The sequence below is a fragment of the Mastomys coucha genome, unplaced genomic scaffold, assembly GCF_008632895.1.
Source record: "Mastomys coucha isolate ucsf_1 unplaced genomic scaffold, UCSF_Mcou_1 pScaffold7, whole genome shotgun sequence".
Taxonomy (NCBI): domain Eukaryota; kingdom Metazoa; phylum Chordata; class Mammalia; order Rodentia; family Muridae; genus Mastomys; species Mastomys coucha.
In genome coordinates this window covers 37,325,742-37,339,137 of record NW_022196913.1, presented here as the reverse complement: position 1 = coordinate 37,339,137, position 13,396 = coordinate 37,325,742, and the positions used below count along the sequence as shown (strand labels likewise).

Sequence of the window (13,396 nt, the reverse complement as noted above, 5' to 3'; positions counted from 1 at the left end):
GACACATGCTGACTTATAAGAGTACATCCTGGCTTCGCTTTATCACTTTCAGGATCTCATGGGCTCCTGTTATTCTACTTCCTGCCTTTCCCTAGCAAGAGTAACTTGGTAATAGGAAATTATCACCATGGTTATTATTACCATGGTGAGGTCAGAGGACAACTTGCTAGAGTTTTCTTATTCCACCATGTGAGTTCCTTAAATAGAACTCAAGTTGTCAGGCATGGCAGCAAGCTTGTTCCTCCCACCCCCGGAGTTGTCTCTGAGGGCCCTCATTACAGAATTTTTAGTGTTTCCTTCATTTCTTGTTCACTTCTGATATTTTCTTTCACTATTGTGGTAACGTTCAATATCTGTATTGAGAAACTTCTATCCTACCTCACTAGTTAAAACATTGCTTTTCCTATTCATTGGTCCTTACCTCATGACTCAAAGCAATTACAAGTACTGGGACAACTGGATGTTCATAAATAAAGGCTCTTACATAATACCATATATGGAATTTAATTCAAACTGGAACAGTTTCCTAGATATATAAGCTATAATCCATGAAAGCCTTGGAGGAAAACAGAGGGACATTTATTTCTATACTTGACTTTAGTAGTAAAATTCTTAACTGTGGCATGCATACCTCATGATCAGGAGAATGTCATTGAAAAAAAAAAGCAATTTGTGTGCATCAAAGAACATTATAAAAGGAGCAAAGAGGAAATCTATATAAAATCTCAAAATACAGAGACAGAGAGAATATAGATGGTTATATGTCTAAAGAATGAAGTCACTGCTTGATGGTTACACAGTGAGTTTGAGATGGGATGAAGGTAAGATCATGGCGTGTCACTGATGTTTACCTATAAACTGTTGACTCTGTACACACAAATAATGGCATTAAAATCTGAAAAAGGACTATAGCAGCTATTACTGAAATTTAAGACTCTTTTTAAATTTTTATTTATTTTTAAAAATTTACTTGTTTGTGTGTTACTGAGTGAGTATATGTGCATATGCAGGATGCTGGACACAGTAGAAGCCAAAGAAAGTCATCAAGTCATGGATGGAAACTGGAATTTCCCAGAGGTTGTAAGCAGCCACGTGGATGGTGGGAAATGTCCCTGTGTCCTCTGCAAGAGCAGCAACCTTTCCTAGCATCTGTGCCTTCTCTCCAGCTACATTATAGCATTCTCGTACAGTGGAATCAGTTCTAATTGGCTATAAATTATTAGCTGTAAGTTATGGCTATCAACCAGTAGCATAGCAGAGGGTATATGGCATCATTAGACATAACCTGACAAAGGGCACAGATGCATTCAGGACATGGATGATGTCAGCCATCATCAGATCAGGCTGACAGGAAGAAATTGCCCTCATCTTAGAACATGGCTTCCCCTTATTTGCCCATCCTCACAGAGCTGTGGGAGTGGTGGAGATGCTGAAGTGTGAACTCTCCCCACATGACAAGTGTGCCTTTATGGGGATGAGAACCTGCCACAGAACAGGATGCTGTTGGTTTTGTTGTGCTTGATGAAGAAAAGGAAGGGGTGGTCAGCACAGAATGTTGGGACAGAAGAGGCACAGCAAAATTCTATGATGGCAGATGCTGCTGCAGCCTCTGTGCCTTCCTCATTGATCTCCACTACACTCTTGTGAACAACCTTGGACACAGACAGATTTCTCTCTGGAGACATTGCTGATAAGTCTGCCTTGGCCTCTTGGAAGGCATCCACCACTCCCAAGCGCTGAAGCACAGACTCCATGTCATAATCCTCTTGGAGTTTAAATTTTGGAAGGAAAACCTCAACATCAGTGCTCTCCATAAAGTTTGTTTTGGTCCAGGCTGTTAACTTCTCAAAGGTGAGACTGCTTTCCACCTGACAAAAAAGAATTAGAAAATTTCAGATTCACCGTTGAGGTCTTCCTCAGAACCACAGAGCACTCCTAGTCACAGTGCCCTCTAACACCATTCAAGGCACACTGCTTATTCACACGAACAGGCAGTGTGACATCCAGCTGTCCTGCTAACTTGTATGTGTCTTCCCTGATAGGCATAGGCGACAAGCAGCCCAGGGATTGAAAGACCTGGCTATCCTCTCCTAAATTGTTTCTGAGACATCTTTTATTCTGACAGGTGTCCGTGTCCAGGTGATAATGGTTTAGGTTGTGTTTGCTTTTGTTTTCTTGAGCTAGACTGTGTTTCAAAGATAGTGAATCACTGCTGCTAAAATAAAAATCAAAAATCTGAAAGAAATAACTCTTGCTATGTTCCAACACCAGAAGGGAAGTCAATCCAGGGTTGAACTCTTGTGTTTGGTGAGCTGTTGTGGCTTGAAGGTGAAATTCCACCCAGAGGCTCATAGCAGACCCCTGTTTTGAACCTTGTGGCAACATTTTAGGGGGCGGCTAAAATTTTAGACATGAGATAGGTCTAGCTGAATGAAGGCCGTCATTGCTGGAGATGTTTCTTGGAAGTTCTTCTTTGATCCAATGTGTCCTTTCTCTTTTCTATGCTTCCTGTTAACTAAAACATCTGTATTCCCTTCAATGTGTACAGCTGCCACCATACTAACCAGTGATGGAACAGGTAAATTGAAATGAATACTCTGAAACTGTGAGCCTATATAAATCCTTCCTGCCCTAGGTTATTCATGTCAGGCATTTTGTCAGTGATGAAAAACTAGTAATATCCTAGAGAAACTATGCCACACTTAGGGAGATGGATGCTGAGACCTATGGAGCTAGTCTGCTTACAAAGGCCCCTTAGGTGGTGCACACTCTACTGCCCACCATTCAGAGGATGTTTCACACACCATGGGAAATCCTGCTGCAAGGAAGACCAAGAACTCTTATAATGACCTGCCTGACTCTGCTCTCCCCAGCTGCACCCCTCTTCTTCCTCTTTGTTAGCTCAAAGTGCAACAATTCTTCTATGCATATTCTCATATATTGAATAAAATACTGACAAAGATCATGACATGAATTATATTTATGGAGGACTATTTTCCAAGCATTGTGCTAAGTTCACCATTTGAGTTGCCCAGATTTCATCCTATCAGGTAGCCATTGCCCATTCTAGTGATGAATTTATGTCATATGGGAAGGGTACAAAGCCTACAATGGGAGTCTTGGACACAGCTTTGAGCCCAAAGGCCCACAACTCAATGCTGGGCTTTTGAATACCACACACTCAACTGATACTAGTCAGGGTAAAATCATTTACTTCTGTTCTGATGACAAAGAACACCAGGGACACTGGATTCTTCTGGAAGACATTTAGAGTGAATGCTGTGGATTCTCGTGGCTCACCTTGCTGAGGTCCACACCCTCATCTGGGAGCAGGACCACTAAGCTCAGCTCCATTCCTTCATATGGCATCACCAGCACTTGCGCCTGCACCTCCTTCACATAGGCGAGGTTATAGGTGTCTTCACGACACATCATCTGCACTGGCCTTTGCTCATCCTGAACACAGAAATAAATGACATAAAACATATTACTGAGAGTGGTCAAGGTTTCCAAATGAGCTGCAGTTAATTTCAGGGCTCACAATGAAATTTTCCGCACTCACAATGTAAACAATATTCATGTTTCTGTGAATGCTGAGACAATGTCTGCCCTCCTCTTCCCGATTTCATTGAAAATACTGAATGTAAGCTGATATGGGACCATTAGCCTACGTGGTAAAACACCATGCTAAAAAACAACTTGGAGAGGAAAGAATTTATTTCATAATACAAGTCTCAGGTAACATCCATTACTGGGGGAATTCAAAGCTGGAACTAGGCTGAAGCTATGAAGGAATGTTACTTATTGGCATCTCCCCAGTGTTTTCTTAGCATGCTTTCTTACTTAACTTAGGACTACCTGCCTAATTTTGGCACCACCCACAGCATGCTGGGCCCTCCTCCAGCAACCATTAATTGAGAACATGTCCAGCAGGATTTGCCTTTAGAAGAATCTTATGGAGTCAATTCCTCAACTGAGAGCTCTTCCTTTTTTTAGCTTATGTCAAGTACACACACACACATACACACACACATACACACACACACACACACGCGCGCGCACACACACACACACCACACAAGAACAAACAAAAAAATAATAATCAGGACAGTTAGCCACTACCAAGAGCTACTCAAACTTTTAGGAGGTAGAGATTAATGGAAGGAAGCTAAATATTTAAAAACAAGTTCTCCTGAAGGCACTCTAGCCCCTTCGTGTTTCTTTCTTTTGCTTCCTGAGTACTGTGTGGTGAACTAGCCTTCAACATGCATTTCCACCACTTTGTGCTGTACCACCACAACCTGGAACGATTGGTCCAGTGAAACGCAAATGAAACTTTTAGAACCATGAGCCAAAATAAACATTTCCTACTTTTAAATTGATTATCTCAGATAGTTTGCTACACTAATAGAAAGATGACTAACATATCTGATGCAGGATGATGATCATTTGTTGTGGTCTAAATCATATCTAAGAAAACAGCAGAGTTAATTATGAATAACAAAAAAATCATAAAAATAGACTGGAATATTTTCATAGTGCTATTATGGGCCTATGGACAGATGCATCTTCTCAGAAAACAGCTATAGCTGTCTCCTTAGAGGCTCTGCCAGAGCCTGACAAATATAGAGGTGAATGTTTGCAGCCAACCATTAGACTGAGCACAGGATCCTCAGTGAAAAAGTTAGAGAAAAGACTGAAGGAGCTGAAGGGATTTTCAACCCCATAGGAAGAACAACAATATCAACCAACCAGACCTCCCTTACCCCAGAGCTCCCAGGGACTAAATCACCAACCAAAGAGGAGGGATCCATGGCTCCAGCCACATATGTAGCAGAGGATGGCCTTGTCAGTCATCAAGGGGAGGAGAGGCCCTTGGTCTTGTGAAGGCTTGATGCCCCAGTGTAGGGGAATGCCAGGGAGGGAAGCTAGAGTGGGCAGGTGTGTGGGGGAACACCCTCATCAAAGCAGGGGGGAGGGAAGTAGGGTAGGGGATTTCCAGAGGGGAAACCAGGAAACGGGAAAACATTTGAAATGTAAATTTAAAAAATCCAATATTAAAAAAAATAAAAATAAAAAAATAAACAGTCTGACAACAGGAGCACACAGACTCATGAAAAGTTCATGAAAACCTCCTAACCCATCACAAAGCAGAAAGCTCCAGAACATAGACACTCACGGGCTAAGGGCACAGCTATATCCTGATCGCCTATCCAAGGGAAGGGAAATCCCAGGTTAAATTACTCCAAGATGGAAACTATAAGGACATGTTGCTATGTGACACAGTCTGATAACCCATCACAATGCAGAAATTTCTTTGAAACCTATTAAAAGCTAGGGGACCATCTAGAAAGAACCTCATGTATCTTTTTGCCCTTTATTATTTATTAAATTCCCAAGTTAAAAAGAAAAACTCATTCTTTTACAAATGTTTTTAGAGTACTGTGAATAAAAAGAAAACAGGAAGTTTAATATTGATAATGCTCCTAAATGCATTAAATTATATCTTATAGGTATTGAGCAAACTATTCTAATATCTACTTTAGTTCGTTATACTCTAATTCAAACTGAGATCTGAATCACTGTTTTCAATATTAGAAAGCTATAAATACACCTTAATAATGATAAATTGACAAGTAGTTTACAATGCTTATTTTAATTAAAACATTATTTTTACACAAATGTTTATACATTCCTTTCTACTCTGCCTCATGCTGCATACATGTTTGATACTACCATAGCACCTATGTTTTTGATTTCTTGAACTCAAAGGAAAATGTAGAATGAGGTAGAAACAAAGGTTTTATAAGAAATGATCAAAGCAGCATGAGCCACTGATAGATAGACGGTAAAATCACACAGACAGCAAATACTCCTTGTTCCTATCATTCTTCTATGGAGTCTTGTACTGGCTAGTTTTGTGTGTCAACTTGACACAGGCTGGAGTTATCACAGAGGGGAGCTTCAGTTGTGGAAGTGCCTCCATGAGATCCAGCTGTGGGGCATTTTCTCAATTGCCCCTTGTGGGTGGTGCCATCCCTGGGCTGGAGGTCTTGGGCTCTATAAGAGAGCAGGCTGAGTAAGCCAGGGGAAGCAAGCCAGTAAAGAACATCCCTCCATGGCCTCTGCATCAGCTCCTGCTTCCTGACCTGCTTGAGTTCCAGTCCTAACTTCCTCTGGTGATCAACAGCCATGTGGAAGTAAGTCAAATAAACCCTTTCCTCCCCAACTTGTTTCTTGGTCATAATGTTGTGCAGAAATAGAAACCCTGATTAAGACAAGTCTAAACTTTCATTAAGAAATACAAGTCTCAAACGGTTTCTGTGCTTTCCTGATTTCATTCTTTCTGGTCTGAGAGTCAAGGCCAGCACCTCACACAGGGTATGCAGTCTCTACCACTGAGCCATGAGCTACACAATCATGATCAAAGCTTTCCATGCAGTTTCCTCATCACACTGGCATGTATTTTTAGATGCTGTTCCTTATGTTATCTATTTTGAAAGATATTTCCATTGTACATCCTTTGAGAAACTGTTGATGCCACTTTCCTTTGAAATACAAGGAAATTGTCCTTTGAATTTTGAGTGCTGTTTCTTACCTTGTTTATTTTAAAGGGCATGTCCATTGTGTATTCTTTGTTAAATGGTTGATGCCACTTTCCTTTGAAATATAAGGCATTGACGAGAACCAGCTTGGTCTCTGAATCAAGTGAGCCACCTGACAACAACTCTGGAATTTTGCCTGTTGAGAAAGCAGAGACTTCATTCAGGTTTCTTTTTTAGGTGTATGAGAGACATAAACTGATAAGACATCTGGGCAGATCTAAGCATCATGTTCTCATAGTTGCTGAATTTGGAGAAACAATAAAAATAAATCAAAAGAAAACACTAGCAGCTATGTTTGACTCGAGACCATGTACACTGGAGGAACATCATTAGGTGAGGATGGTGAAAGACTTGCAGGTCCCTCAAGGGAAGCAAGTTTGGGCAAAGCAGAAAAAGAGATTTCGGGATGGAGAACAAAACAAGCAGAAAATGTGAGAGGGAGCCATGATTACCCCTGGGGTGGCTACTGTTAGTTACCGTCTTAATTGTTTCTGGAATCAAACAAAGGACACGTCTCTGGTCTGTGAGGACATTTCCCAGAAAGAGTAAGCAATAGATTGGAAGCTCCCTACGGTGTGCAACAAAATGCTGTGCTGCCAGATATCTGAGACAGAAGCAGCACTGCTTTTGTCTGCCTGCCTTCAGTCCTTGCTGGTGAGTGCACTGTGCCTGCCATTTTTAGCTGATAATTGATTTGGCCAAAGACTAGTGGCTCTGCAGAATCCTCTAGGCCTTCCATGCCAGACTTAGCCTGCTAAGGTCTCCATTCTCATAGATCCAGCAGCTAAGAGATTCTCAGTCTCTCCACATGCAGGTGGTTACTTTCCCTTCAGCCTGTATTGTGTACCCCAATCTATTGAATCCCCTCTATACTATGTATTACTATGTATCATTCTGTTCCCCCTGTTAACCCTTACAAATACACTGATTTAAAACCAGAGTCTCACCTAGCACTCCGTGGTCATTCCCAGGTGTGACATACCACAACATGTCAAAAACTTAAAATCAGAAAGAAACAAGTGCTGTCCATCTCTAAAGAGAAAATGTGGGTAAAGGGAGAAATTTCCTTCTTCTCAATTAAGGGGGATTCTTTCCCTGATCAAAGCAATCCTTGCTAATTTACAATATCAAGATTGCACAAGAGGTAAAACTCTAACAAGAAATGTGCAAATAATTGATGAGTTTTAGAAAAGATTCTCATTCTTTACTCTCTGTCTGATAACAGAAATAAGAATGTATCTAGTGACAGAGAGGGATATGAATGGTTCAAATCAGCTAATGATCTCAAAGACCAATGCTAGAACTTGTCATCTCTGAAATAAAAACAAGTAAAGTTCAACCCCCAATTGGAAGCTTTTTCAGGTTAACGTAACTGAGCAGCTGACAGGGTGGGTCCTCAATGGAAATCAAGTCTAATTCTGTCAAATGTAAGTTACCAATGTGAAGCAGAAACTGTGAAAGCAGAAACAGTAGTCTCCTTCAGAGATAAAGATGGTGACAGCTAAGGCAACAGAGACTGTGGAAAGAAGAACCCCTAGAGCAGGATTTTGGGGAAGGTCTATCCATGAATCTCCTTCTCAGAGACAGCAGAGTCACATGACTCTGAATGCTGCAAACCACTCATGTCTTCTACTGCAAACTGTTAGACTGGAAATCAGGCTCATGAGTTCTCATCACATTTGCATCAGCCCTCCTCTGTCTTAGGGAAATATACAAACAACTCCATATATAAAGTCTAAGTGTCTGAATAGAACCTCCATGAATTCACAGAGATCTAAATTATACAAGGTGGTCTAGATAGTCTGAATGACATTGACTCTGAAATGGCTGAGATCAGTCTGTGTTGGGGAGAAGGGGAATTAAAAGAATGGACAAAGGAGGAAGAAGAGAGAGGGTGGATGGAAAGGACAAAAATGTGGTGTGTGAAATAACTTGAAATTCTGACCTTCAGTCTGTTTGGAGACCCACGTGTTTATGTGTTGCCTGGACTCCTCTGCAGCTTCATCAAAGGAGAGCTGCTCCATCTCTGAGTCATAGAACTGAAGACAGGACTCCTTAAAGGTCTTTGGTGAGAAAATGTTCAGGAAGATAACATTACAAAATGACATTCAGCAAGCTTTCCAACCAACTGAATACTTTGGCATTAAAAACAAAAAACAAAACTAAAATGAGTATAGACATAACTTTAAACAACCAACATCTTTAAGTACTGGAACTTCGCAACTGAGACGAGCAAATAAAAATTACAAGTATCCAATTTAAAAATATTTCAAGGTATCATCATAGAATTGTGATCTTTGGGGAGGTTATTTAGGTAAGTCTCATTATGTAGCCTAAGCTGGCCTAGAATATGTGACCCTCTTGTCTCAGCCACCTACATAAAGGTATTACAGATGTGTACCCTCACACTGAGTAGAACTTGATCTATTATTTTCTCAAATTCTCTAGAGTCCTTCTCAGAGGACCTACAACAACAACTACCTTGCATTTAACTGCTATCATAATATTGATACAACTTACTGGGAGGACTTCACAAGTTTTGTCTGCAAAGAGTCTGTTGGCCACTTTAAGGGAGTACTTTCTGTCTGACTGGTTCAGCTTCCTGAGAAGCCATTGGAAACCCTGATGAATATCTTCCTCTTTATTCAAACCAAGTGTCTGGAAAAGAAATGATGGAACATTATGAGTTCAGTGATGAAACTTTTTGTTTCAGAAGGAGTTGTCAAAGTTAAGAGGTATCTCAGAAAGTAAAGTACATGAAGATCTGAGTTAGAGTCTCAATAAGAATAGAAGATGGGCCCAGTGGTGCAATGGAGGCCATCCCAGCCCTGGGAGGAACCTGAGGAGAGAAAGTAAGACATCCAGCACTGACTCCTCCCCCTCCAACAAAAGAGGTATACAAGGGCATGTACACACACACACATACACACACACACACACACACATGTGCTAGAATGTTCGAGCAAACATTCGAGCACACACATGTGCATACATGCTACACACATACATAAGATCTGTATAAGTGTTTATTAGTGAACTTAAACCTAGAAAAGACCATGAGGACTAATTAGGAAGAAGCCTCTCTACATATTCATGTCCTCATGGACTATGTTTAGAAATGATGAGAATGAACACTTACATCTGAAAGGATTTTGAGAAAGAAAGTCCTGGCAAACTACAGGGCAACACAGATGACTTCCCACTGTGAAGCTGTATGCTGACTTTTTTTTCTCAGAAAAATGGCTCCTGCCTGTCCAGGAACCCTCTGAGGTCAGAAACCTATTCCTAATCTTCTGGAATGCTCTTGGGATGCTTATTAAAAGTAATCAACCCAATGTCCGGTTAGTACACGGAATTGCTCCACACATATGCCCTCTTCAGTATTTTAGCTGAAGCAAGGCACATTGGACAAAAATAAGAGAAGGAATTATCCTTCTTTGTCATCAAATAATTACAAAGCCTATTGCTCTAAAAATAGATAGAACCCAGCAAACTTTGTTTCAAATAATTTCAACATCTTTTTATTTTCTCAAATCGCAGTACTTGATACTATACATGTTATAACCCTAAGAACTTCCTTCCTTCTTTTAAAAAAAAAAGTTGTTCTTTTTCTGAAACTAATTTGCCCAGGCTAGTCTTGGACTTGGTATCCTTCTATCTCAATCTTCTTAGTAGCTGTAATTAAAGGCCTGTGCCACCAAGTATAGTATGAAATTATTCATGCACCACTGTTAATTGAGTTCTAGACAATTTATTGAGAGTTACCCCAAGTTATTACTCAGGAAATCTCATTACCCTTAAAGAAGTCTTACTGGAGGAGACTCTGTCCTTCCTCTTTAGCCCTTGCTCCATGAAACTGTGTGTGAATATTCCTACTATCCCTTCTCAGAAATTCTTATGCATGTGACATGGGTTTGGTTATGACAGAGAACTTACCTGACATATCTGGACTGCTGTCTGTCCCTTTGCACCCAAGAGGACCATAGCTAGAGCAGAGGAGATGCTCACAGGAGAGTAACATACATTTTTGGAAGGGTTGCTTTGACATAGCATCTTCAAAAGATGGATGGCAAAGGTGCCATTTGCTTCAGACAGAGTACTCATGATGTAGAATCTAGAGGAAAAGGAGATATGAACTCAACAGAGAGCTGAATGTTCATTGTTCTGAGGCAGGGAAATCTGGGACTCTACTTCTGGTTGTCCTTTCAAAGGCCATAGGTACTTTAAATTAGATTTCAAAAATTCATTGTAGATCGCAGTCCTTCCAATTTTAAGGTTATTAGCTAAGTGTGGTCATTGCAGCAGACCAAAGTAGCTTCTTTCTCATCTGCACAGGTAGAAGGAAAGATCATCAGAAACACAAACACAAAACACAGCAGAGAAAGGAGGTATTCAGCCTCCTTCCATACAGACCAACTCCTCTCTTATCAAGAAGGTAGAGTTGGAAGAAGGAAGAGAAGGAAGAGGAAACAAGGAAGAAAACAACCAGAAACCCTGGGTCCTCTTGCCTGACCCAGCAACGCTGTTGCTGGACTCTGCCTGTGAAGGCTCCTCCTGTGTTATCGATGAGGAATTAGACAGTACCCTCCCCATTTTTGAGATGCTACAGAAAAGACACTGAGATGCTGAATGAGACCCAAAGACAAGCTAGCATTAATACTGCTATGTACTGGGGAGCATTCCCCTGCAGTGGCTGCTCAGAGACCTTGCATCAGCCGCAGGCACCCCAGCTGCTTTTCTCCCAAATGAATGGACAGCTTGGCCCAGACTAAGTGACTGCTCCAGATGCCTTAATCCAGTTCTGAGTCACTGTGCATCCCAAGGCTGTGCTATCACTGTCATATGACCTTTGCACCCTGGAAGTATGTTTCAGAGTGCTTCCTACTGTGCACAGATTCAGGTCCAAAGCCTACGGAGCCTCAGAATACCCCAACCCATGCTTCTTCCTACTCCTCAGACAGAGGGACACAGCATCCTGAGAGTGTCCTTACATCCTTTGACTCCTCCCCTTAGGTCTCCCAGGGCTCTGTAGGAAAGGTAGTGCTGCTTTCAATGACTTACCCTCAGTTTGGTCCTCTCATCTGACCCAGCTTGCCCCTCCCTCTGCATTCCTGCCCATCCTCATGTCACTTTAAAGTTGCTTCTGAGTCCTTGAAATGCTGTTTACTTCATCTAGAATCTCTCCTACCCCATCTCTGTCACTGATTTCAAACTCTCCCCCCACCTCCTTCCCAACGTCATTGGAACAGGACAGCCTCTGGGCCTCTGCTGTCCTACCCTAGGCCAGCTGCCGCACCCCAGGTCTGCTCAACACTCCTAAGTGTAATCTTTCTCTTACTGATTCCTGTCCATCATCCTCCATATTTGGGAGCTGTGTGAAGGTAAGGGAGATGTCTGGCACCCTAACAGTAAGCATAAGTCATTAGTGAAGGATTCTCCCATGGGCCGTTCACTGTCCTTCTCCAGGCCCCATCTGTCCTCCAGCAAAGCTGGGAGGGAGAAAGTGATTGACAGCCAGACCCACCACTAGCAATGTGAGCAGTCTGAGGATAAGTTACACACAACTCAGGTCCACTCCAGAGCGCATAAGTGACATTTAAGCAGTTTCTAACAACCTGCTCTTCTGGAACAAATGACAGACAATGTTTTATGCTACTAGACTATGGGTGTTTATTAAAGACACAGGTTTTAATTAGTTACCAGTTTGACCCTAGTCATACATATATTTTATTGATTCGGTTTGTGATTTCTGCTTTATGTTCTTATGATGGCTTATGATAGATTTTTCAGGATCAGTTTTAATTCCTCCCTTTGAAATAACTGGGTATTTAAATCTAAAGCAAACTGTTTTCTTTTTAAAATAATTATGTGCAGTGTCTCACTGTTGATGTAGCTGGACAAAGCTGGCTGTAGGTACAACGGGAAACATGGAAGTGTCCAGAACTTAAAGGGGGTATTTGATTACTCATATGAAGTAATCAAAGACATGATCACTCTCAGAATGGAGTGAATTATTTCATAAATGAGAATGAGCAGAGCTCAAATTTGGGACTAGAGGCCCCAGATGTTTAAAAGGCCTGGAAATAAGAAAGAGATTACTTTGGGAGATCCACAAGGAGAAGGCAGAGGCCTTCAAATTGCCTAGGTGGCAGGGACTGAGAGGAAGCATAAAAAGAGGTCAGTGTAAAGGCTGCCAATACCCTGTGGTCCCTAAGTCTGGGGGAGGAGGAGCCATCACAGCTTAGGATACCAACCCTAGGATCTGCCTCCTTGCCATTGGTCAGCTGGAGTTCCTGAAGAGCTTTAAAAAGCTCTTTAAAAAGACACCACCACCTCCCAGCTGTCTCTTTCCCTAACCCAGCAGTCCTAGTTTTCCCTCCTGGACTCAGCCTGTGCCTTGTAAACCTGACTTCTGTGTGTCCCACAGCGCCACCCTGATCCAGGTGCCCACACCTACCACCGTTTGCAGCCTCTCTTTCCAGCGTTTGCAGCCTTGACGCTCCCAGCAGAGGTTCAGAGCTGCCTGTGGGACTCTGCTCGTCCTATATTCATTCAGTACAAGGCGGGGACTTCTGGTTTAGCGTCCCTAGTCAGGGGCGGGGAGACAGGCTGCCTCCAGCTCTGACGGTCACTGCAGGAAGAGGATGAGTGGGGGTTGGGAAAGTGGGCCGTTAGGGAAAGTGAAAGTAGCAGGAGTTTTCCTTGTGAGCCAAGGGAGAAACTCTGGGATTTTAATAGCACTCTGGGCCTGTAGGGTGGCAGGTGGTGGATGTGGAGGGTGCCCAATATCT

General features: G+C 42.0%; 1 protein-coding gene across 2 annotated transcripts; it reads right to left on the bottom strand.

The window, feature by feature from the left end:
* Positions 1–491: 491 nt before the first annotated feature.
* On the bottom strand, positions 492–13,194 carry LOC116082262 (serpin B9-like). Of its 2 annotated transcripts, none has more exons than XM_031359134.1 (7): positions 13,063–13,194; positions 10,542–10,719; positions 9,126–9,263; positions 8,551–8,668; positions 6,599–6,741; positions 3,301–3,456; positions 492–1,868 (listed from the first exon to the last, which is right to left on the bottom strand). In XM_031359134.1, exons 2-7 carry the CDS (start codon positions 10,707–10,709, stop codon positions 1,467–1,469), a joined length of 1,125 nt encoding a protein of 374 aa, XP_031214994.1. In that variant the 5' UTR covers positions 10,710–10,719; positions 13,063–13,194; the 3' UTR covers positions 492–1,466. The 2 variants fall into 2 exon arrangements, with proteins under 2 accessions (XP_031214994.1, XP_031214995.1); XM_031359135.1 differs by lacking the exon at positions 13,063–13,194 and adding an exon at positions 11,667–12,204 and having other exon boundaries at positions 493–1,868.
* Positions 13,195–13,396: the final 202 nt, after the last annotated feature.

Excerpts from the sequence above, each read along its gene's own strand:
- LOC116082262 (XM_031359134.1), bottom strand. The coding sequence starts at position 10,709 with ATGAGTACTCTGTCTGAAGCAAATGGCACCTTTGCCATCCATCTTTTG. Across the intron at positions 8,669-9,125 it reads AAACTTGTGAAGTCCTCCCA|ACCTTTAAGGAGTCCTGTCT; the intron begins GTAAGTTGTATC and ends TTCTCACCAAAG. Across the intron at positions 1,869-3,300 it reads AGGGTGTGGACCTCAGCAAG|GTGGAAAGCAGTCTCACCTT; the intron begins GTGAGCCACGAG and ends CTTTTTTGTCAG.